This window comes from Orcinus orca, chromosome 1 (genome assembly GCF_937001465.1).
Source record: "Orcinus orca chromosome 1, mOrcOrc1.1, whole genome shotgun sequence".
NCBI classification, from domain to species: Eukaryota; Metazoa; Chordata; class Mammalia; order Artiodactyla; family Delphinidae; genus Orcinus; species Orcinus orca.
In genome coordinates this window covers 104963082-104988270 of record NC_064559.1, presented here as the reverse complement: position 1 = coordinate 104988270, position 25189 = coordinate 104963082, and the positions used below count along the sequence as shown (strand labels likewise).

Genomic DNA, 25189 nt, shown 5'->3' with positions numbered 1-25189 from the left:
TCCAAAAATTCATGTCTACCTGGAACCTCAGACTGTGACCTTTATGGATATAATTACTTAAGATGAGATGATACTGGATTAGGGTGGACCCTGAATCCAACATGACTGATACACAGGGGAGAAGACCACATGACAGTGGAGGCAGAAACGGGAGTGACGCATCTTCAAGGCAAAGGATGCTTCCCGCAACCACCAGAAGTCAGGGAGAGGCAAGGAAAAGGGAGCATGGCCTGTTGATGCCTTGATTTCAGACTCCTAGCTTCCAGAACTGTGAGAGAACAAATTGCTGTTGTTTTTATTTTTGTTTTGTTTTGTTTGTTTGTTTTTGCGGTATGCGGGCCTCTCCCGTTGCGGAGCACAGGCTCCGGACGCGCAGGCTCAGCAGCCACGGCTCACGGGCCCAGCCGCTCCGTGGCACGTGGAATCCTCCCGGACCAGGGCACGAACCCGTGTCCCCTGCATCCGCAGGCGGACTCTCAACCACTGTGCCACCAGGGAAGCCCCTGCTGTTGTTTTTAACATCCAGTTTGTGATATTTTGTTACAGCAGCCTTAGAAAACGAATGCAGTAATTCGTGGAATGAAGACTAAGGTGGATATCAGTGACCCCCAGCCTAGTACTGAGTATCAGCTGAAAACTCATTTCTCAAGGACCATAAATTTCACCCCAAGGTTACTGGCATTCCTGGCCTATGATATCAAGAATTAGTTGTTAGATGTAGTGTCTGAGGGTCACAGTGCACATGCAGGAAAAGTACAGGGGCCCCTCTCCTAGCTCCCTCTATGATCCCCAAAATGCTGGAATGTTCCCAGGGAGGTACTTCAGAAATGTGTCCTCCAACAGCAGGACTCATTGCCAATCGTGTAAGTCATGAGACTAAGGAGATGAAGCAATTTGCTGGTCTGTGAACAGGTGATCCACTCACCCAACAGTCTATGCTCTTGCCAGCAACAGAGCAGCTAGTCCTTCCTGGGGTTGTTCTGTACTGGGGCTGTTGGAAGAGGATGAGGAAGGGAAAATTGTCTCTACTTCCGGCGGATGCGCAGAAAACCTAGACGGGTGGCTTCCACTCCTCCTGCCTCAGCTTACTCTGGACGCCTTCTGAGGCTGAAGGAGTGTCTGAGGAAAGCAAGTGGTGAGTTGCATCCCACCCAGAATGGCTCATGAGACTGTAAAAATAATTCTTAAATATAGCTGATTGTCTGGCTCCCGTCCAAAGAATGACCTGGGTATTTCTGCATGGGGGATTGTAGAACCAAACAATATACGGTATCTTACAGCTCAATGATCCTACGAGAACATCATCATGTCCTTTGCTGGCTCCCTTTAGAAAAAAACCTGGCTAGGTGGCAGGGCCATAATTCAGAGAAAAGTTCAAGAGTCGCCCCTTTCAAGGATTATTATCAAGGTCCACAGAGTAGTCGGGTTTCTCCTCTAAGCAGGGAGGAGTGAAGTCCTATTTCCCTCAACCAAGCCAAGTTCCTCTAGGGAACTGCCTACTTAAGTCAGTATCCTTCCCCAGTTTACATAATACCAGATGTAATTAACATCACAGTGAAATAAAGAGGAAAGCCTTCAGTTCAGAGCCTCACTTAAAGTAGGAACTCAATCAAAATGTGATTCCCAACCCCTTTCAAAGCCCCTTTATCCCCTCCCCAGAAAATCAACTTACTCTCAGCTAAGAGCGTAGGAGGGTTCAAGTCTGTCAGTTAACAGTGATCAGCGTTTCTTGTCCCATTCTCCCCTGGCCACACAACACAGGGAGTGCGCCCTACACGGCATGTGGAAAGCAGCAGAGAAGAGCCTCCTGTGAGAGGAATTCAGCCTCACGGTGAAGCTGCCACACACCATTTGTTAACTACCCTAGACATTTTGACCCCAAAAGCAAAGAAGGAGTAGTGATAAGCCATTGCCCCTCTGAGAAAATAATGACTTCAGATGGGAAAAAGAAGGGCTTCAGTCTCCCTCAGAAAAGATAGGAATAACAGAAAATAAGGCCAATACTTTGAGAGTGCCACTCCAGCAGCCACATTTCAAATGTGGCCATTCTTACAAGTAGTGGCAGGAATTGCAGGTAAGGAGAAGGTGTAGTTGCCTTTCTCCTGCTGTCCCTCAGGGCAGCGCTGAGGTGGAACCAAGTGCCTATGGGCAACTGAGTCCAAGGATGCACTCAAAACTCCCATAGGCCCTTGGATGATGTCACACACACATCAAGGGCACCCCATTCATTTATAAATTCATGGGTGGAAGTGCAATGTGTCTAGGGTCTTGTCTCCTTTGCAGAGGCTAGGCCTTTGTGTGGGGCATAGGGGCAGAAAGAGTGGAATGGGGGAAAACCCTCGCCCCAGAAGCCTAGAGAAAGAGGTGTGCGACGGAGTGACTCCCTCCCTGCTTGGTCCCTGAATGCTGAGGCTGCCGTTCAGTGGACAGTCTAAGCTTTAGGGTCAGGCAGGCTCACAGTGAACGTTACCCCAAGCTGGGCTGTCTTCAGTAGGTTCCCTTACTTCACCAAGCCTCAGTGTCCTTAGCTGTGCTGTAAAATCAGAACACCAGCACCAATTAAGAGGATTGCTGTCCTGATTAAATGAAGCAACATATGTGTAGTGGTCAATAATACAAGCATAACAGGTGCTCAATAAAGGTGTACTTCCTGTCTTCCCTTGGCTGCTATACTCGTGGGGAAACATTATGCTGCTTTGCTTCTCAGGGTAAAATGAGAAACAGGAATAGTACCAGGTCAAAACTCATTATGGCTTATTCATGCCTAAAACAGTCAGTTCAGGCAAAAACAAGAAAACAACAAAAAAAGCAAAAAAAACCCAGATATAGCCAGGGACTAAGGATGGTTTCCTGGTCCCTGGTTGTTCACACCAAACTCTGACTCATACAGTTGCCTAAAAATTCAAATGCTTTTCTCAGCAGGGAAAATAAAGAGAAGGCTTAGCAGGAGAAAACGAAGGTTTGATTTTAAACTTACTCTCCTCCTCCTATCCCTAGCAAGGCTGCCTAAGAGCCCTCCTTGGGGAATTCTGGAGAGGGGCAGGCTGGTGATGGATTCAGCCAGTCCCAGTTACTGATGGTTTAGAGGATATTACAGCTGAATTATTAGAATGATGAGTGGGATCTGTAAATCCACAAATGATAAAGAATATTTAGTGGTGAATAGAAAATAGGAACTGTGGCTGTTTCCCCAAAAGAGTCCAAGATCAGAGGCCCAATGTTAATGATATTTGCATCCATAGTCTGAAACATGATGTGACTGTGTTGCAGTGATGAGGAGCATCTGTCCCCTCCCGTTCCCAATTCACGACCCCTCCCCTCAAGTCCAATACCATGTACGTGCCTGATGGGGTCTGGTGGCTGACGACGTCGGGGACTGGGAATGGAGAAAAGCTATCTGACACCCTTGGGGCCTGTGCTCGGCACTGAGTCCCAGGCCTGTGCTCAACCAGGTGCATCACAGTGGATCTGCAGGGTCTGGCTGCCAAGATGCCTCCCCTTGGCCTAGACAAATAAGCGAGCACCCAGAAACTGGAGGCTCTCTGCATACTTACTGGCCACATCCACTACAGGGCGCACTTCCTGCTCATCAAACAGCGGAGAGGTGCTGCTAGGGGAGCGATGGGCAGCGGACTGGGCATGGCTGCTGGAGTGGGTCTGGGGCCTAGTCTGGGGCCGGGCATCCTGCTTGGTCTCTAGGACTTCTGTCATTTTATCCTTCTTCTGCAACTCCCTTAAGATACTAGGGGGTAAGAAAGACAGAAGGAAAAGTGAAAGTCACCCGAACACCACAGCTGTATTGACCTGGGGGCTCACAGGGGAGGCCCTAGGAGTCAAGGAGACTGTTCCTTTAGGGAAGAAGCCAAACAATCCATTTCCATTTGTGGGTAGAGAGTTGGGAGGCAGGAGAGAACAACAGTGTCCAGTGCCTTGGCCACAAACATCCTGAGAAAGAGAGAAGACCCGTCAGGCTCTTCAACACTTAACGGTTCCTTCACAAGACACCCACAGGCCCGTAAGATTTCAACATACTCTGTGACATAATCCACTGAATAGTATTTAAAACTGCTTCCTGAGGCAATGTTGCCTTCTGGGTGTCTTGTAGTTTCTAGACCTCCTTCCCTAAGTATAGTTATACACAGCATAAATCTATCTATGTCATATTTATAGTATAAATCTTTTTTCTTTCAAAGAAAATTTGTAGCCATTTAACACCTGCCAGCACTCGCTGGGTCACACTTGAAGATATCAGGTATAATCTCACTCCAGTTTTTAAAGATCTAGGGGAAATCAGAGGTGATCCCTGGGAGTACAGGAGACTCCTAAGACTGGAGAGTTAGGCTAGAGCAGCTCTATATTACTAAATTAGTGAATTAATACGAGACTGGGAACCAAAAGAAAAATAAATTAAAAAAATAGGAAATGAGACCACGTTGTCGCTCAGGATACATAATGGTGTAATGGTATAATCAGCTGTTTGGTTTTTACGGAGGGTGAGCGCTCCTTGCTCCTTTGATCTTCTGGCCTTCGCTCTGGATCCTCTACCAGATTATATCTTTCATAGCCCCTGAAAATTTGGACTTACCTGAGGTCCCGCAGCACCTGTTCTCTTTGATTCTTCTTACTTATACAGTCATCTGAAAAGCAAATTTAAAAAAGGATCAGTCATAATTTAAACAGCTCTCATTTACCAAATACAAACACACACTGGGTTCTCTCTCTGGGATCAGAGACACATAGCTGCTTGACTCTCAAGTCCAGGATACTCTGAATTTTCTCAGGAGACACTGGGTGGAGTCTTTAGAGAACTTGTCTGGCAGACTTTCCTGAACCCACCGTGAAGATCATCATCTCTACTCGCTCTGCCCTGAGTCAGAGTAAAAAGCTGAAAATGTCTCTTTTCCCACAGATCATGGGATACTTGTCCAGCTGGCCTCTGGACCACTCCGGCCAGAGTCTCCAAGTCCTGCCACAAGGCTGGTTCCCAGTCCCGTGTCTGTGTGTCCCATCACAGCTTTCATGCAGAACCTACTCCTGCCTCTGTAGAGGTGACAGAAATCCCTGTCCCACCTCTGCATCTGCCACCAGGAGCCTGCACAGTGGCCTCAAGCCTGCTCTTACTATGTGCCCTCAGGTCTCCAGGCAATATTCTATGTAAAAGCCTCCTGAAATAAATATTCCACTAAAGGTACGAATACACAGAGCGCCTAAATCATTCCCAAATCAGCATGATTCTTTTATCATTCTTTTTTTTTTTTTTTTTTTTTTGCAGTATGCGGGCCTCTCACTGTGGTGGCCTCTCCCGTTGCGGAGCACAGGCTCCGGATGCGCAGGCTCAGCGGCCATGGCTCACGGGCCCAGCCGCTCCGCAGCGTGTGGGATCCTCCCGGACCGGGGCACGAACCCGCATCCCCTGCATCGGCAGGCGGACTCTCAACCACTGCGCCACCAGGGAAGCCCTTTTATCATTCTTTTGAAGTACTCTGATTAATATTGTTTATTTGTCCTAAGAACAATCATGCAAACTTTAGGGGCTGGTATTATTTGACCTAATTTTTTAGGTGAGGAAACAGATATCAAAAGGAATATGAGTATGTCCAGAACTAGTAATGATCACATACAGGCTAGAGCAAGAGTCTTTAGATTCCTAGTGTAGGGCTCTTTTCATGACAACCAGCTGCCCCTACTACACCTCTCTTTCAGTTAGTTTCAGATAAATGCTGTCCCCCCACTGATACCTCCTGCCATAGCAGCCTTATTCCATGAGAGATGGAGGAGCAAGTAATCATCATGGCATCCTCAACCCCGTATGCCGCTCTGTTGCTCCTAACCAGCCAGTCCTGACTCTGGCCCCAAGATGGTGATTACAAAGCAGGACCCCAGATTGAAAAGTCACTCGTGGATGAGTGTGGGCCTGTGTGAGCGTAGGTCCTTGGGAGGGACTAAAGGCCCTCCTGAGGCCTGGGGCCAGATTACCTGTGTTGAACTTGCTGGCAAGGCTCTCTGCTAGCTGGCTGCCCTTGGCCAGCTGCTCACGGAAATGCTGCTTCATGTAGCAGTCAATCTTATTACTGCTGAGGAGCTCTTCAAAGGTCTTCACTGTGTTCTTGACATGCTGGATGAGAAGGGAAGAGACAGCCCTCCCAATCCTCATCTTTTCCCGCAGGTGGGTCAACTCTCGAGCCTGATCCTGGATCAAGGAATATTTCCTAAGGCGGGAAAGAAACAGTTAAGGGTGGAAGGGGGTGACTGATAGATTATGGCGCTTCAGCAGAAGGTGCTTTGAGAATTTCACCGAAAGAGCCTCCACGCTGAACTCTAGCACGTGTTTAGTGACCGGAATGTGGTAAAGAGAATGATGTGTAAAGAGAATGATGTGTTTCTCTGTGTAAAAGACCCCTGCTAAGATCATCTTTCCCCTTGCCCCATACTTCTGAAAATGGCTTTCTTCTCTAATTCTACTGTAAAATCTGCTCCCAGTCCCTCTCTTCAGCTTATATCCATTTCAATACAGTAAACAAAGCTAGGTGTTAATTGAAAAGTTGAAAGGAAAATCATTATGTGAGAGAAGAGACCACTTGTCTAGGCAGCGGGATTCTTCTTTCACCAGAATGGACCTATCTGTGCCTTTTCCATAGACAGCCAAGGCTTGATTGGCAAGACATCCTCAAGCCCTTAATTTAATCACTATATACTATTGCTTCTGTATTCTCCAGTGTAACTGCTACAGTTTTGCCCATAGGGTTCAAAAGAATGATCTGAAAAATATGATCTCCAAAAAATGTTCTGAATTAATTTAGAATCCTATGATATCTTGGCCAATATAACTACTATTTGTTATATAGAAGAGTAGAAGAGAAGGTTTTAGTTTATCTTGTTCCTGAGGGAGGCAAAGAGGTTAGATGTATGAGCAGGAATCAGCAAGCCCAATGCACACTGTCCTCCCACCGCAAACTTGAGAAGTCACTTTACTACTTTGTGCCTCAGTTTCTTTATCGGCAAAGTGAGAGTCATTTAGCTTCTTTGCCTTTTTAGAAATACGGTCAGGATTGAAATTTATTTGAAATGTTGGGATGAGTAGAGCAAAGCCTATAAAGCATTTAACTTATCAAAATGAAGACAGATTATCATTCATTACTTTGGTAATGGTGAACTTATAAGACCAACTTGACATCCTCTGTGTTTCTACAGATGTGCCAGAGCAGAACCAACAGCTTCTGATTTCACCATTTTCTCTTGGAGACCTAGGCAGTGTTGTCTGTATTGTGCCAGCAGGAAGCACAGGTGTTTGTTTTCTGAGAAGCGAAAATCTGCCTGAGGCCCAGGGTCGCTGGTCTGGAACAGGCAATCCAGGTGTTGGAAGGAGCCTGAATGGGGATCAGGGCAGGTCAAGTAGCATAAAACCCCCTTTGAACCTTTTAACCCACCCTACACTTTATTCACATTTCTGTCCAACAATTCTCATGTCATTAAGCAGCTATACTGGTTACTAGGCTAAGAATTCTTTCAGTGCTGGGAGTTTTTTATTCATCTTATGCACACAGGCAAACACAGAGGGGGCTCTCAGTAAACAGTTCTTCAATAATGGAAAAGAGAAGTGCTTGCTAACCTCCACTCATCTCTCCCTGTGTTCCTGTCCTAAGTGTCCTCTCAGGGAGCCTATGGATTCTCCATTGACGCAGAAAACCCTTTCCTTAAGAAGGACCCTGCACTCACTTGTGCGGAGGTCTGTGAAATGGGATTGTCTTCAGAAATTCATCTCAATGGGTGACAGCTTCTTAGGAAGAGATGGCCTTGTCCTACACTCTTTTCATCTGGGCTTCCAAAACACCCAGAGGTTAGAACAGTTAGAGTGTTCTGTGGAAGCTATCTATTCGTATACTTTCCTTCCCCACCGGTTTGAGTTTCTCCATGGAAGAGACCAGATCTTATTTATTTATTTATTTTTGGGCGGTACCCGGGCCTCTCGCTGCTGTGGTCTCTTCCATTCCGGAGCACAGGCTCTGGACGCGTGGGCTCTAGACGCACAGGCTCACCGGCCATGGCTCACGGGCCCAGCCTCTCCGTGGCATGTGGGATCCCCCGGACCAGGGCACGAGCCCTCGTCCCCTGCATCGGCAGGCGACTCTCAACCACTGCGCCACCAGGGAAGCCCGAGACCAGATCTTATTGATTCCAGGTGCCTAACATGGTATCTAGCAAATGATACATTCAGTAAACATTTATGAGCTATTACGTATAAAAGCCTTTCTCAAATGTAATATAAGTACAGAAAAATACTATTATTACTGCTGCTTCAGATGCATTAAGGATTTAAGCACACTGCAAAATCTCAGAAATTCTACTTCAATATGCAGATGACTTACTTCTGTATTCCTCATCTAGAGAGAACTCAGGAGTTAATTCAAACTATTTGTTACGACTGGCTTATAAAGGCCATAAGGCCTCGTGAGATACACTTCAGTTTTCACAAGGAAAGGTACATTACCTAGGTCATGATTTATCTCTAAAAGGACACTTTCCGTCTCCAGAAAGAATAAGTACCACCCCAGGTAACCCAACCTATGACTAAGAACTTAGAGGTTTCCTCAGACCTGCAGGATACTGACAAGCCAGGGTCCCTAACTTTTCCTCGTTAGCTACTCCACTCTATGTAGGAATTGACTACAAATAACACTCAAGAACCTCTTCCTTGGGAAACAAAATATGAGAAAGGCTTTACTGAAACTAACGGGCTTTACAAAATCCTCCTGCATTGGGACCCGCCCCCCGGCCCCCAACCCGCCAACTACCCTAAACCTTTCATGCTATTTGTTTAGGAATGTAATAATCAGGCTTTGGAAGTTCTTATGCAAAAATCTGGAGGAAAAAAATAGACCCATAGCCTACAATTAGGTCCAGTGGCCCGGGCATACCCAAATTGTTTAAAGGAAGTAGCTGCAGCCTTTAAATTCCTTTGTGGGGTCCTCCTGGAAACTTGTTCAGGGAAGTGAATTAAATTTACAGGTTCCTCACGTTGTAGACAGTTGGCTAAACATTGAGCGTGCACACCATTTCTTAGCTAGTAGATTAACATGAGACTCTACTTCTGCCTCCTAATCTGAGCCTTCTTTGCTGCCGCTCTTTAAACCCTGTTACCTTCCTACGCTTATCTGACAGAGAGAGACTCAATCTGACAGAGTGCTGAATTTGGCTCCCCAAATCTAACTCCTAGATGAGTTTTACAGAAAACCCTATTAGCCAACCCAGATTTAGTACTCTGTGTTGGTGGTGCCTATGCCACAAATTCTGAAGGGGAACGTCAAGCTGCATATACTGTAACTACTCAACACGAGCTGTTAGAAAGAGGAGTCCCTTCCTCAGTTTAATTCAGCTCAACCTACAGAACTGTCTACCCTCACTTGAGCCTATGAATTGGCAAAAGAAAAAACTGCAAATATCTACACTGATAGCAGGTATGTCTTCAGAGTGGTCCATGGCTTTGGTATGCTCTGGGAACAGAGAAGATTTTTAAGTCCAGTGATACACCTATAAAAATGGACCTCAGGTTGCTGACCTCCTCTCTGCACTGTTATTGCCCTCACAAGTTGCTGTCATAAAAACTGAGGCTCATACCCACTGATCAGACCCTGAATACCAGGGAAGTGTGATGGCTGACTTTCATGCTAAGGCTACTACTCAAGAAATTACTAAGGTACCAAAACTTTGTAATTTAAATGAACTCCATAAAATGGCACACAGCCATTTTTCCTGAATTTCCACAACCTACCGTCCACGGTAGAGCCAAATCAGATTGCTTAAGACAATTTGGGTAATAGGCAAAATATTGTATCTGATGCTGAAAGATACAAAAGTGTCATGAAGAAGGACGAATATTTAACATAAAAGAGAGGACTTGCAGAGGGCCCAAATGGCTGTCTGGTGCTTCCTGAATCTCTCAAACTACCACTCTTGCAAGCACTTTACGAGACTACCCACAATGGAATTGACAAAATGACTCAAATTATGAAAAAATATTAGTGATATGGTTGTTCTAAATTAGCAAGACACGTTTATAATCAATGTTTAAACTGTCAATCATATAACATGGGTAAAACCATTAATGTAACTCCAAGGGCTGCTCCCCCACTGTCTGGACTATTTGAATATTTACAATTAAACTTTTTCAATTGTCTCCTTTAGGGGCTATCAATATGTACTTGTAATGGTGTGTCTAGAGGAATAGAAGCTTTCCCATGTTGGAAAGCTGATGCCAACATTGTAGTCAAGAAATTATTAGAAAATGATTTTCCATTGTGGGGAATCCCAAATGAAATTTCAAATATTAGAGGGACTCACTTCACTAGACAGGTTTTAAAACAACTAACCAAGGTTATTCAAACATTATGGCATTATCATTGTCCTTATCAGCCTCAGTCTTTATGGAAGTTGAATGTACCAATGGCATTCTAAAATTTAAATTGGCAACACTGACTGAAAACACAGGAATACTTGGCCTAAAGTGCTACCCTCAGCCCTCATGACAATGAGGTCAACACCTTTTGGGAAACATAAATTAACACCCTTGTGAAATCACCACTGGACAACCCATGCCTTTGATAAGAGAACCCCATGCACATCCTACCCTTGTAAATTCTAATATGACCCAATACTGTAGGGCACTAATACAATATTCAAAAGCTTACAGCCAACAGGTCAAGGAGACTTTCAGAGGTCCTTGGTCTCATGAGGACTTTGTATCCCTTACACTGGAACCTGGAGACTAGGTATTCCGGAAGAGATATCAATGAAAAACTCCACTTGAACCTTGATGGAAAGGGGCCTACCAGGTTTTTTAAAATTTCTCACACAGCAGTTAAATTACAGGATATTGAAACTTGGATCCATGTCTCTCAACTGAAGAGACGCCTCCCCGCACCACCACCAGACTCTTGAACTTGTCAACCTTCAGCTGACTTAAAATGAAAGATTTCCAGGAAAAAAAAAATCTTCCCTCAAAGCAGATGACAACATCAGGTAGACAGCTTACACCCAAGATCACAGAACATGATTCTGCTGGATTCCCCATTCTCTTCCAGGACTTATTTTTATAACAATTATTGTGATATTGCTCTTTTACAAACACAAAACATTCAAACTCATTTTCCTTTTTCTGTTAGGGATTTTCTCTACCCACTAAGGTCCGCCATTCAATGCATACCCTCCTTTACTAATCAGAATGATTGTTATGTTATTATTATTTAAGTGTAGCCACTAAAATGCTCAGGGAGACTCTCAGTTAATATTAGAACCAGGTTTTACACATACTTGGATGACAGGAAAAATGGCCTTACAGAAAGATTTAGTATCCATCCTTTGGCCATTCAGCTAATACTGATGGCCAATTAATCTGCCATTGAGAGGAAGCTTCAGAAGCCAAAGGATGGCCTGTAATCACTGTAAACTTCATTGCTGGCAATCTGTCCCTATGCATAGAAAACCTTAATGGTACTGGACTTGATTTTGGACATGTTCTGGACTCACTCTTTAATCGCACCCATTGGTCTGACTCAGAAGATGGAGACTGAACTCCTATATATAATGAAACAGATTTTAAAATAGATAATGACAATGAAATCTTTGATTATAGTATTAAGAAAATTACTGCAGCTAAACTCAACCTAATCTGCAAAACAAGAAAAAATTACATTGGGCTGCATCTCGTAAGTGCCTTTGAAAATCATAAACAAAACTTAAGCTGTTCCCCCAAACTGGCATGAGGTGGCCAGTTTTAACCAAACCTCTATCATTAGGAAAACTCTAATGCTATCACAAATCATTGTAAATAATAAACAGCCTCTGCATTCTTACCATATAAGCTATCTTATAACAATATACTTCTGAGCCTCATTCTAACTGTCCATTTAAGAGTTCCCAGTTCATGAACTGTTTTTATGTGCACAATAAACTCTTACTAATTACTATTTTTAGTGATCCAATAGTTTCAATGTTGTCATTTCTGGATTTTTTACACTCAGTTCCCTCTAACTTTCTCATTCACACCAACATTGGCTACCCGTTCCCATCCCAGCGCCATCATCTCCATCCTTCTTCTTGTTATTCTCTTTTTCCAACTAAGAAGATGCTTCTTCTCCTATCTGCTCTTTCAGCTCTATCTCAGGATATAATATTAGCATAGTGTTCCTTGTAAGAAACACACACACAACACACAGATATACATCAGGGGCCAAGGCCCAGTCTTGGCTGCATTTACTAAGATAACAGACGCTTTAACATCAAGAGGTATAAAATACTAGTTCAGGAAGGGACTTCATCTTATTTTACAGATGAAGACATTGAGGCTCACAAAGAATAAGAGAGAGATTTGACATATGTCAAAAATATCTCAATAAAGCTGAGGGGGGATATATCTGAACCCCCATAATTGGTTGGTGGAAGAGCCATCATTAAAAATTTTGGCTTCAAACTCCCAACCTAGTATCTTTAACAGTACCATGCATCCTCTTCTGACTTTCAGGGGTCACTGAGATATAAATAAAGCTAATTCTACTTTTAAAACAAGGTTCTTTTCTGAAACACATTTATTATGCTGGATTCTATAGGTCTATTATTTACTCTCAGCCAGTTTCCAAATAATAAACAGCACTTATCACAATAACAATTAAAATGTATCTAGGTAATTTTTTTGCATAAAAGCTGTTTTTTTAAAAACATCAATAAAATCAATAAGCGTCTGGCCAGGCTAACTAAGAGAGAAGACACAAATTACTAGTAACAGAAATGAAAGAGAGGACATCATTATAGATCCCATGGACATTAAAAGGATAATAAAGGAATACTATGAATAACTCTAATCCCACAAATTTGATAACCTAGATGAAATGGGCCAATTTCTTGAAAAAACACAATCTGCCAAAACTCATACGAGAAGAAATAGACAATCTGAATAGAACTATAGCTATTGAAGACATTGATTCAATAATTAATAACCTTCCAAAACAGAAAGCACCAGGCCCAGATGGGTTCACTAGTGAATTCTACCAAATATTTAGGGAAAAAATTATACCAATTCTCCATAGTCTCTTCCAGAAGATAGAAGCAGAGGAGACACTTTCTAACTCATTCTATGAAGCTAACATTACCCTTATATCAAAACCAGACAAAGGCATTATAAGAAAAAAACTACAAACCAATATCTTTCATGAACATATGTGCAAAAATTCTCAGCAAAATATTAGCAAATTGAAGTCAACAATGTATGAAAAGAATTATACAACACACCAATTGAGATTTATTCCAGGCATGAAAAGCTGGCTCCAACATTTGAAAATCACCTGAGGTAATTCATCACATCAATAGGTTAATGAAGAAAAATCACATGATCTTATCAATAGATGCAAAAAAAAACCATCTGACAAAATCCAACACCTATTCATCATTAAAAAAAAAAAACCTCCCAGCAAAATAGGAATAAAAAGAAACTTTCTCAACTTGATAAAGAATATTTACAAAAAACATATAACTAACATTACACTTAGTGGTAAGAAACCAGAAGCTTTTCCACTCAGATCAGAAACAAGGTAAGGTTATCCCCTCTCACCACTCCTTTGCAGCAACATATTGGAATTCCTAGCTAATGCAATAAGATAGGGAAAAGAAATAAAAGGTTTACAGAATGGAAATGAAGAAATACAACTGTCTTTGTTTGCAATGACATTATTGTCTATGTAGAAAATCTGAAAGGATGAACCAAAAAACTCTTGGAACTAATAAGTGATTACAGTAAGGTTGCAGAATACAAGGTTAATATACAAAAGTCAGCTTCTTTCCTATATACCAGCAACGTACAAGTGGAATTTGAAATTGAAACAATACCATTTGCATTAGCACCCCCCAAAATGACATATTTAGGTATAAGTCTAACAAAATGTGTACAAGACCCATGTGAGGAAAACTATAAAATTCTGAGGAAGGAAATCAAAGAAGAACTAAATAACTGAAGAGATATTTCATATTCATGGATAGGAAAATGCAATATTGTCAAGATGTCAGTTCTTCCCAACTTCATTTAAAGACCCAAGGCAATCACAGTCAAAATCTCAAGCAAGTTATTTTGTAGATATTGGCAAACTGATTCTAAGGTTTACGTGGAGAGGCGAAAGAACCAGAAGAGTCAACATAATATTGAAGGAGAAGAACAAAGTCAGAGGACAGACACTACCAATGTTAAGACTTACTATATACCTATAGTAATCAAGAAAGTGTGGTAGTGGTGAAAGAATAGACAAATCAACAGAACAAAATGGAGAGCCCAGAAACAGACCCACAAAAATATAGTTGACTGATCTATGACAAAGGAGTAAAGGCAATATAATTGAGAAAAGATAGTCTTTTCAACAAATGGTGCCGAACAATCGGACATCCACATGGAAAGAAAATGAACCTAGATACAGACCTTATACCCTTCACAAAAATTAACTCAAAATAGATCATAGACCTAAATGTAAAACACAAAACTATGAAACTCCTAGAAGATAATGCAACAGAAAATCTAAATGATCTTGAGTCTGGTAATGACTGCTTTTTTTTTTTTTTTTTTACTTATTTATTTTAACATCTTTATTGGGGTATAATGGCTTTACAATGGTGTGTTGGTTTCTGTTGCTGGTATTGACTCTTTAGATATAATACCAAGTTTTAACATTTAAAATTTCTGCTTTGCAAAAGACGTGGTCAAGAGAGTAAGAAGACAAATCACAGACATGGAGAAAATATTTGAAAAAGACACATATGATAAAGGACTGTTACCCAAAATACACAAAGAACTCTCAAAACTCAACAATAAGAAAACATACAATTCAATTAAATAATGGGCAAAAGACCTGAACAGACACCAAAGAAGATATACAGAGGTCACATAAGCATATAAAAATGCTCAATATCAATGTCACCATGGAACTGCCAATTAAAACAACAATAAGATACTACTATACATCGTTAGAATGGCGGCCATCTAGAACACTCACAACACTAAATGCTGGTGAGGATGTGGAGCAATAGATACTCTCATTCATTGCTGGTGGGAATGCAAAATGCTATAGCTACTTTTGAAGACAGTTTCTTACAAAATTAAACATATTCCTACCATATGATCCAGCAACCACCCTCCTCACTATTTACCCAAATGAGTTGAAAACTTATGTCCACATAAAAATCTGCACACAGTGTTTATAGCAGCTTTATTCATAATTGCCAAAACTTGGAAGCAACCAAGATGTTCTTCAGTAGACGAACAGATAAACTGTGGTACATCCAGAAAATGAAATATTTTTCAGTTCTTAAAAGAAATGAACAATCAAGCTATTAAAAGATATGGAGGAATCTTAAATGCATATTACTAAGTAAAAGAAGACAGTTTGAGAAAGCTAGATAGTGTATGACTGCAACTATATGACATTCTAGAAAAGGCAAAACTATGGTGACAGTAAAAAGGTCAGTGGTTGCCAGGGATTAAAAGGGAGGGAAGGATGAATAGGTGGAGCAGAGTATTTTTAAGGCAGTGAATAGTCATTCTATATGATACTGTAATGGTAGATGCATGTCATCATACTTTTGTCAAAACCTATAGAATGTACAATACCAAGAATGAACCCTAATGTAAACTACTGACTTTGGGTGATAATGATGTTCATCAATTGCAACAAATATCAACAAATATACGACACTGGTGCAGGATGTTGACATTGGGGGAAGAGGCTATGCATGTGCGGGGCAAGGGATAGGTATATGGGAACTCTTTGTACTTTCCATGAATTTTGCTCTGAACTTAAAACTGCTCTAAAAATAAAGTCTATTTTTTAAAAAGAATGATCACAAGAATATAAATTTTTTCAATGCGTTTGACAAACTGAGTGTAGGCTTTGTGAATTGAGGGCCCAGGATTCTGATATTATTTCTGCTGAAGGCTACTGTGCAACTGTGATCAAGCAACCATATCTTTGGGCCTGAGTGTTCTCAGTTCTAAAATAACTCTCAGGTTATTTTAGCTCTAACATTATTCTCTGGGTCAGTGAAATTTAAGTGGTACATATTGACAGTGACCCAATGGAGTATGAAGCAAAATCTAACCACCTCCAAAGCTGCACTTCAACCACTAAGCAAGTTAGTGATGATTTAGTATTTCAGTAACTGGTGCTCACAGGTAACTGTATAATAGATTATCCCCATATTAATTGAATGCTTTCCAAAAGTTATAGGCAAACAGCCATTAAAGATAGACTGACAAATCTAGCCAACAGGCCATTATTTGGCAATTTTGTAAGCTTATTTGTAAAATTGAGCTGATCACACTGTAGTGTATACAGAAGTAGAAATATAAGATTGTACACATGAAATTTATATAATGTTATAAACCGATGTTACCTCAATAAAAAATAAATTTAAAATGTTGAGTTTATCCAAATTGCCATTCTAGAAACCAGGGTCATGAGCTTCCAAGAGAACGGGGTGGAGATGGAGGAGCCTCTGTATAAGTCTACCTCCTCAGGCACTGATGTGGGTCAGCTTTCACCATCAAAACATCTCAGGTAACAGGAGATTCGTATGTGCTCCCATCAATGAAGAAAAGAGACACTACTCAAGTGACTGGAAGAGTTCCATGAAATCTCAAGTACCCATGATATCATATATTTGGTGAATACATGCATTGTTAGAATAAAACCAAATTACTCTGAATAATATAAAATAATTAATAATAAGAACACAGGGACTTCCTGGTGGTCCAGTGGTTAAGACTTTGCTTTCTAATGCAGGGGGTACAGGTCTGATCCCTGGTCAGGGAGCTAAGATCCCACATGCCTCATGGCCAAAAAATCAAAACAAAAAACAGAAGCAATATTGTAACAAATTCAATAAAGACTTTTTAAAAAGATGGTCCACATCAAAAAATCTTAAAAAAAAATCAAACATAACTTGGTTCCACGTTGTGGACCTTTTTTAAAAAATAAAATAAAATAAAAATACTATAGACTTTTCTTTAAAGAATTTCCAGGAGGGTCTTAAGAGAAAGCACTACAGTTAAGGTGCAAAGCCTGAATACAGACCCTGAAAGGTGCTACGATAGCAATGACTTAATTCTGACAGAAGAAGTCTCTGAACAAAGAGTCTCTTACCCACTGTGAGACACAGAGGAGAATCCTGCTTTCTCAGGCTGAGTCTTCTGCTCATTCACTCCCCTCTCAGCAGGTCCCTTCTTCTCTAAGGGTTGATGCATCACAGGCTTCAGTTGGAGCATTTTCTCACAAAGAACACTCTTACTGCCTCCTTTAAAAGGAAAGATAGAAAAGAAATGCATCTGGGTCTCCACAATGGCTAGCCATTCCTCCAAAGCTACCTAGAGGAATCAAAACAAAATAATGGTTTAAAGAGGCTGGATTACTAGGAAGGGTCCCCTAGGAGCATAAAAATCACAAGAGCAGAACCTACAAGAAAGTAAACAATGAAGCCTACAATGTGCCCCCTTGAACAGTTCTTTATCAGCCATGAAGACCCTGGTGATCCACTGGGTTGAAGGAAAGATGCAGCAAGTAGGGGGAGACGCTGCTTGCTATAAAGAGGAAGAGGACGGTCCAGAGAAGTTTTAGAACTAAAAACAAGCAAACAATGAAGTAAACAAATGAAAATAAATGGGTTTTAAACTGGGCTAAAGGATGAGTATTTTTGATTCTTACAGTTGAGATAAAGTTCCCTGGGAGTGTCCCTTCAGAAATCAGAAAGCCTTTTTATCATCCCTAAGTTTTAACAGTCATGTAGGCAGAAACAAAATTTGAGATGTCAGAATTCAAATCTCAGTAACTGGCACTCAACAATAGCACCATGGGAAGGACTCAGAGTGTCTGGTCTCAAGTTGTAATCCTAGAATTGGAATGTGGAGGTAGCTACAGAACCTGAGGAAGCCCTGCTTTCTGATGGCCCGCCATACTCAACACAAGGCTACCTGTTTCTCCCTGGATGTCCCTATCAATAAAGACCATCTCTCTTACCAGCCAGTTTTAGTATCTGTGTATTCTTTTGCTCATACTACCAACCAATCAATTCTAAAGAAAAATCTAAGCATATTTTCCTTGTTCAATCTTGCTGTTGCATAGAAAACATCAAACAAATAATATTTTCTCAACACCTTTTATTTTCTTGAAGATAGTTTCAATAAAAACAACTGTGGCTTTTCCTAAATGAATTTTTTTTTTTTTTTTTGGTATGTAGGCCTCTCACTATCGTGGCCTCTCCCGGCGGAGCACAGGCTTCAGACGCGCAGGCTCAGCGGCCATGGCTCAGGGGCCCAGGCGCTCCGCGACATGTGGGATCGTCCCAGACGGGGGCACGAACCCGTGACCCCTGCATCAGTAGGCAGATTCTCAACCACTGCGCCACCAGGGAAGCCCCCTAAATGAATTTTTTAAGGCTTCTAGTGATTCTCACCATTTCTCTTTGGGAACTCTCCAGATTTTCTCCTTATATCCTTATATTCTTTTTTTTTTTTTTTTTTTTTTGCGGTACGCGGGCCTCTCACTGTTGTGGCCTCCCCCATTGCGGAGCACAGGCTCCAGACGCACAGGCTCAGCGACCATTGCCCACTGGCCCAGCCGCTCCGCAGCATGTGGGATCTTCCCGGACCAGGGCACGAACCCGTGTCCCCTGCATTGGCAGGCGGACTCCCAACCACTGCTCCACCAGGGAAGCCCCTTATATTCTTTTAAGAGCAGAGTGATCAAAAACTGGAGTATATGTTCGAAGTATGACTAATAAATTTAGCATAATGATTTTTCATTAATCATAATCTTTTCATTCCATAATAATTAATATATCCCAATGCAATGTTGGATTTCTTTCCCTTGAAGTAGGGAAACATGTAGGGGTTTCATTTAACAAGAAGTCAATTTTAACTTTCTGAACTCCCACTCTCACCCAACTTTGCTACTTAACAGATGATTGTTTTTGCATTTACAATTTACTTTCCACTTTGTCAAAGCCCTTAAAATATTTTATCTCCTTTAATATGATTAATGGATACTTAATGTTGGTGCCGATTTAAAAAATCTAACAGATTTATTTATTCTTTCACTTGGGTCTTGATAGAGTTGTCTGGGCTGCCAAAAAGCCATTGGAAATGGCCCTTGACAGAGCCCAGTAAGACCTAGGCCATGGAATGGAGGGAATGGATGGCAAATGCAAGCAATAGTTTTTAGTGACAGCAGCTGAGACTATAAAGAGAGTCACAGGCACAACAGGAGTGAGAGGGATTACCTTGTTTCTTAATGCAATTGAGTTGAGTGCTCCAGGCACTCAACTCAATTGCATTCAGTCTCAGTGGGTGGTGGGTCAGTGGGTGGGCATGGGGAAAGGGTCAGGGCCAAAAGGGAAACTTCAGGAGGAGGAAAAGAAGGGGAGGCATGGTCAAGGACAACAAGACCTCCCAGGAGGCTTGTGCAGAGACCCAGGCCAGATCCTGAGAGAAGAGAACTGTTTTTATTCTGTATCAGAATGGGGAGGGAGAAATGGAGAGAGAGGACCTGAAAGAGAGAAATGTGCGAGAACCTGTAGTTGTTTAAGAACAAAGTTCGAAAACATTGTGGATGTTTTCACAACAAAAATATTAAAGGACAGGGAGTGGTCAAGATGCTCAAGGAACTCGGGAGAAGAACTGATGAACACAGTGAGAAGTTTAACAAAGAGTTAGAAAATATAAAGAAGAACCAAATAGAGCTGAAGGATAACTGAAATAAAAATACACTAGAAGGAATCAACAGCAGATTAGATGATACAGGGGAATAGAATAGCAAACTGAAAGACAGAGCAGTGGAAAACACTCAAGCTGAAGAGAAAAAGGAAAAACAAATTTTAAAAAATGAGAACAGTTTAAGAGACTTCTGAGACAATATCAAGCATACGAACATTCGCATTATACGGGTCCCAGAAGGAGAAGACAGAGAGAAAGGGACAGAGAACATACTTGAAGACATAATAGCTGAAGACTTCCCTAACCTGGGAGAGGAAACAGACATTCAGGTCCAGGAAGAAGAGAGTCCCAAACAGGATCAACCCAAAGAGGATCACACTAAGACACGTTATTAAAATGGCAAAAATTAAAGATAAAGAGAGAATATTAAAAACAGCAAGGGAAAAACAACAAGTTATATATAAGGGAACTCCCATAAGGCTATCGGCTGACTTTTCAGCAGAAACTCTGCATGCCAGAAGGGAGTGGCATGATATATTTAAAGTGATGAATGGGAAAAACGTAAATACTCTACCCCACAAGGCTCTCATTCAGATTTGAAGGAGAGAGCAAAAGTTTTACAGACAAGCAAAAGTTAAAAGAGTTCAGCACTATGAAACCAGTTTTACCAGAAATGTTAACGGAATTTCTTTAAGCAGAAAAGAAAAGGCCACAACTAGAAATATAAAAATTATGAAAGGAAAAATCTCATTGGTAAAGGCAAATATACAATAAAGGTAGTAACCAACTACTTACAAAGCCTAGTAGGAAGGTTAAAAGACAAATGTAGTAAAATCATCTATAGCCACAATAAGTAGTTAATGGAAACACAGAAAGATGTAAAATATGATGTCAAAAACAGTAATCATAGGAGGAGGGGAGTAAAAATGCAGGGTTGTTAAAATGCGTCTGAACTTAAAAAAAAAAAAATGCGTCTGAACTTAAGAGATCAGCAACTTAAAATAATCATACATAGATACAGATATAAAGATTACTATATATAAACCTCTGGTAATCACAAACCAAAAATCTATAATAGATACACACACACAGTTATTATTATTATTATTATTTTTTGCGGTACACGGGCCTCTCACTGTTGTGGCCTCTCCCGTTGCGGAGCACAGGCTCCGGACGCACAGGCTCAGCGGCCATGGCTCACGGGCCCAGCCGCGCCGCGGCACGTGGGATCTTCCTGGATCAGAGTACGAACCCGCGTCCCCTGCCTTGACCACTGCACCACCAGGGAAGCCCCACACTGTTATTTTTAAATGGGTATTTGATACATGTAAAAGAAATAAATTCAGTTAGAATCTATTTTAGCACTGTAAACTGAATTGGTTTAAAAGCAACATCACCGAAAACTCAATGAGTATCCACAGTGTCCAGGTTTTGGTCTTTAATACCATTACCCACAAAATGAAGCAGACTTCTTAAAGAAATGACTACTTCCAGGAATGGTGCAGGGGAATTACAAGGTGAGCATGGGAAAGCTTGGACCAGAAAGCAATGTTCATTAACAAACTATTAGGATCTTTTCAAAAACACATAGCCAGCTTTAAGGAATTCCCAGTGGCATAAGTTGTGATAATTTGAGCATGAAAAGGAATTGTGATTTTTGTGCAGGGGTCAGTAAACTATGGCCTACTGGCCAAATCTGGCTCACAGCCTGTTTTTGTAAATTTTTTTTTGGAACAGAGCCAGGCCTATTCACATATGTATTATGTATGGCTGCTTTTGTGTTACAATGGCAGAGTTGAGCAGTTGTAACAGAGACCATATGGCCTGCAAAGCCTAAAATATTTACTATCTGGTACTTTTCAGAAAAGAGTTTGCTGACCGCAGTCTAGTGGATTAAAAAACAGAATATTGGAGTCCATAAATGATAATCAAAGAGATGAAGTCATTTGCATGTTGAAGTACTTAGGTTCAATGATCATGATGTCTGTAAATTCCTCAAAATGTTTCAACAAGAACATATAATTAAGTAGATGTAAACTATCTGATTTCTATCTTCATAGATTAGTGTTGACTGTTTTGAAATTCACATAAATAAATATACTTTTTGTGTGTGTCTGGCTTTTTTTTTTTCATGCAACATAATGTTTTTGATGCATCTGTGTTTTTGAGTGTATTATTTTGGTGTTATTCATGAAGGTTATTCCTGTGTGTGTCCATATCACTGTTGATGGATAATAGAGCTATTTCTAGTTTTGGCTATTGTGAACAAAGCTGCTATGAACATGCTTGTATAATTCCTTTCTGTAGACATGTGCATTCATTTTTCTTCAATACATACTTTGTAGTAGAATTGCTCAGTCACAGGGTAGGTGTACGTTATTAGAAACTGCCAAAACAGTTTTCCAGAATGACTGTGCGATACCTTCTCAACAGCAGCAAGATATAAGTTATTCCACATTCTTGTCAGCATTTGCCATTCTCTGTCTTTGAAGTTTTACTTATTCTTATGGGTGCATAAAGGTATCTCATGGTAGTTTTAATTTGTGTTTCCCTAATAAGTAATGATATTGCACATCTCTTAGGTCTTTTGCCCATTTAGAAATTCTCTTTTGTGAAGAAAGTCTATTCCAGTATTTTGCTCATTTTTATATGGCTTAGCTTTTGTTATTATTTCTATGAGTTCTCTATACATTCAATACTAGAGTCATTTTCAGTTAAGAATATTGCAAATATCTTCTCCTAGTCTGTGGCTTGCCTTTTTACTTTATGGTGATTTTGGATGAGCAAAAGTTTTTAATTTTGATGAAATCTAGTTTCTTTATTTTTTCTTTTATTGCTAAGGCATCTTACTCTAAGACATCTCTCCTATCCCCAGATTGTGAATATATTTTCCTACATTTTCTTCTAGAAGCTTTAATGTTTTAACTTTCAGCTTTTACATATATGATTCATCTCCTGACCTCAGCACAATACTTAGTCACTATAGAATCCATAGCTTGCTTGCAGACCACCAACATAGACTCCCCCAAATTTTTACAACCTTTGATGTAAACACATTTACAATAGTTTCCTGCTCTGCTCTTTGATAACTACAGATCCTTGTACTTCCATCTCTCACTCTTTCTTTGGCCCTCTCTTTCCTTCTCTCTCCCCTTCTTATCCCTACAGCTGAGAAAACCAGAAAAACCTAAAACTGAGAAGAAAGACCTGGTCGATCTGTGCTCAGGAGCACAGGTTCTGGTTTGTAAAACTGATTCAGCCCTTGTGTGGCCTTGGACAAGTAACTTAAACTTTATGTGCTTCAATTCTTTCTTCTGTAAAATGGGCCTAATAGGAGTAGTCTACTTCATTCTGCCATTGTTAGCTGTGCCTAAATTTAGTAGCTACTCGATCAATAATGTTATACTTAGTAGAATCATCGTTTTCATTGTCATTATCCTCTGCATTATTTTTATTTATTTATTTATTATTATTATTATTTTGCGGTATGCGGGCCTCTCACTGTTGTGGCCTCTCCCATTGCGGAGCACAGGTTCCGGATGCGCAGGCTCAGCGGCCATGGCTCATGGGCCCAGTCGCTCCACGGCATGTGGGATCTCCCCGGACCGGGGCACGAACCCGTGTCCCCTGCATCGGCAGGCGGACTCTCAACCACTGCGCCACCAGGGAAGCCCTCTCTGCATTATTTTTGAAAAACACTATGCTGATATTTTGCACCTTAGTTTTACGTCTTCGAGAAGTTATTGTAAATGGAATAATGGAATAATGGAATATGAACCTGTTGTGTTCTGCATAATGGCTCTGAGTTTTATTCATATTGTTGAGTATATCAAAAGTTTATTACTTTTTATTGCTGAGTAGTATTCCATTGCATGGATATACCACAATTTGTTTACCAGTGTCCTGATAATGGACATTTGGGTTGCTTCAAGTTTTGGCTATTGTGAATAAAAATGCTATGAACATTCTCACTACAATTTTTTTTGTATGGACATGTGTTTTTATTTCTCTTAGAAGAATATCTAGGTGAAGTGTTTCTGGGAACAAAAGGATATTTATGTAAATTTATGTTTAAATGTATAAGAAATTGTCAAACCAAAGTGGTTATAACATTTTACAGTCCCACTAAAAATGTATGAGAATTCCGGTTTTTCCACATCTTCACCAAGATTTGATGTTTTCAGACATTATAATTTTAGCCATGCTACTGAGTGGAGTGGTATCTCAAGGTAGTTTTAATATCTATTTCCCTGACAGCTAATGATATTGAATACTTTTTATGTGCTTACTGGCCATTAATATATCTTCCTCTTTGAAGTGTGTTTAAGCTTTTGCCTGTTTTAAAAAATGGGTGTTTCCGTTTTTAATCTGAACTGTAGTAGTTCATTATATATTCTGGAGACATAGTCTTTATCAGATATCTTTTGTAACTATTTTCTTCCAATCTGTGACTTGACTTTTCACTTACCTAATGGTATATTTTCATGAGAAGACTTTTTAATGTTGTTAAAGCCTAATGTATCATTGTATTTTTTACTTCTTTCTGTGTCATATTTAGAAAATCTTTGCTTACTACCAGGTCACAAGGATATTCTCATGTATTTTCTTATAAAATGCTATAGCTTTAGTTTGTATGGTTTGATCTATGATCCAACTCAGATTAGCTTTTGTGTATATGTGAGGTAGGGATTGTAGGTTTTTTCACTACATAGATATCCAGTTGTTCCAGCACTATTTATTGAAATGATATTCCTTTCCCCATTGAATAGCTCTAGTATCTTTTTAAAAAAATAATTTGACCATATAAGGTGGGTCTGTTTCAGGTGTCTCAATTCAGTTCCATTTATCTATACATGTATCCTTTTGCCACTCCCATACTATCTTGTTTGTAGTAATAAAGAGCTTGATAGTAAATCTTAAAGTCTTCCAGGTTTGACTTTTTCACACAGCTCAATAAATTTTGGAATGTGTATATACTAAAGTAGCCACCATGCACAGCAAGGTATGCTGTCACTTAATCCCTCATTTAATTGCAGGATACGTGCCTTCACATATTATGGCTGACCTGTTAGCCAAAGATCCTCTATTGCAGCCTCCAGAGAAAAATCTCCAGTTACCTTCAGAGCTGATTGAGAGACAAAATATCTGCAACAGTCAACAATGAATCTAGATTTTTTTGAAAAAAAAAACTTCATTTTCCTTACACCCATGAATACAATTGTTTGATTTGCAATTTTCTATTCTTTGTAGGGACAGTCCCCTGGGAGGCCTACCCTAATTTACTAGGCTGATGGTTGAGTGTGGGGTTGCAAATTAAAGGCTGAAGTAGAATTTACTTTTATTGTATAGAAAAGATGATGGGGAGATGCTGAGGAAAGGCTTAGGGAAGAGTAAGCTGGAACTAGAAAGTTGATATTAGGATCTTGCAGTGATTGTCAGATTTCGTAGAAAAAG

At 40.5% G+C, this 25189-nt stretch overlaps 1 protein-coding gene across 2 annotated transcripts in view; it reads right to left on the bottom strand.

Annotated features, from left to right (window-relative positions):
* LOC101280968 (myomegalin) overlaps nt 1-25189 on the bottom strand; it is a 30328-nt gene that overhangs the window by 2967 nt on the left and 2172 nt on the right. Inside the window, exons 1-5 of one of the 2 annotated variants that reach the window (XM_049698652.1) lie at nt 17509-17665; nt 17172-17322; nt 5977-6209; nt 4586-4637; nt 3555-3742 (exon numbers count right to left, since the gene is read on the bottom strand). In XM_049698652.1, coding sequence (XP_049554609.1) covers nt 3555-3742; nt 4586-4637; nt 5977-6209; nt 17172-17293 — 595 coding nt within the window. In that variant the 5' untranslated portion in view covers nt 17294-17322; nt 17509-17665. Of the gene's footprint in view, nt 1-3554; nt 3743-4585; nt 4638-5976; nt 6210-17171; nt 17323-17508; nt 17666-25189 lie in introns of those variants that run through there. The other variant, XM_033415566.2, reaches the window with a different exon arrangement.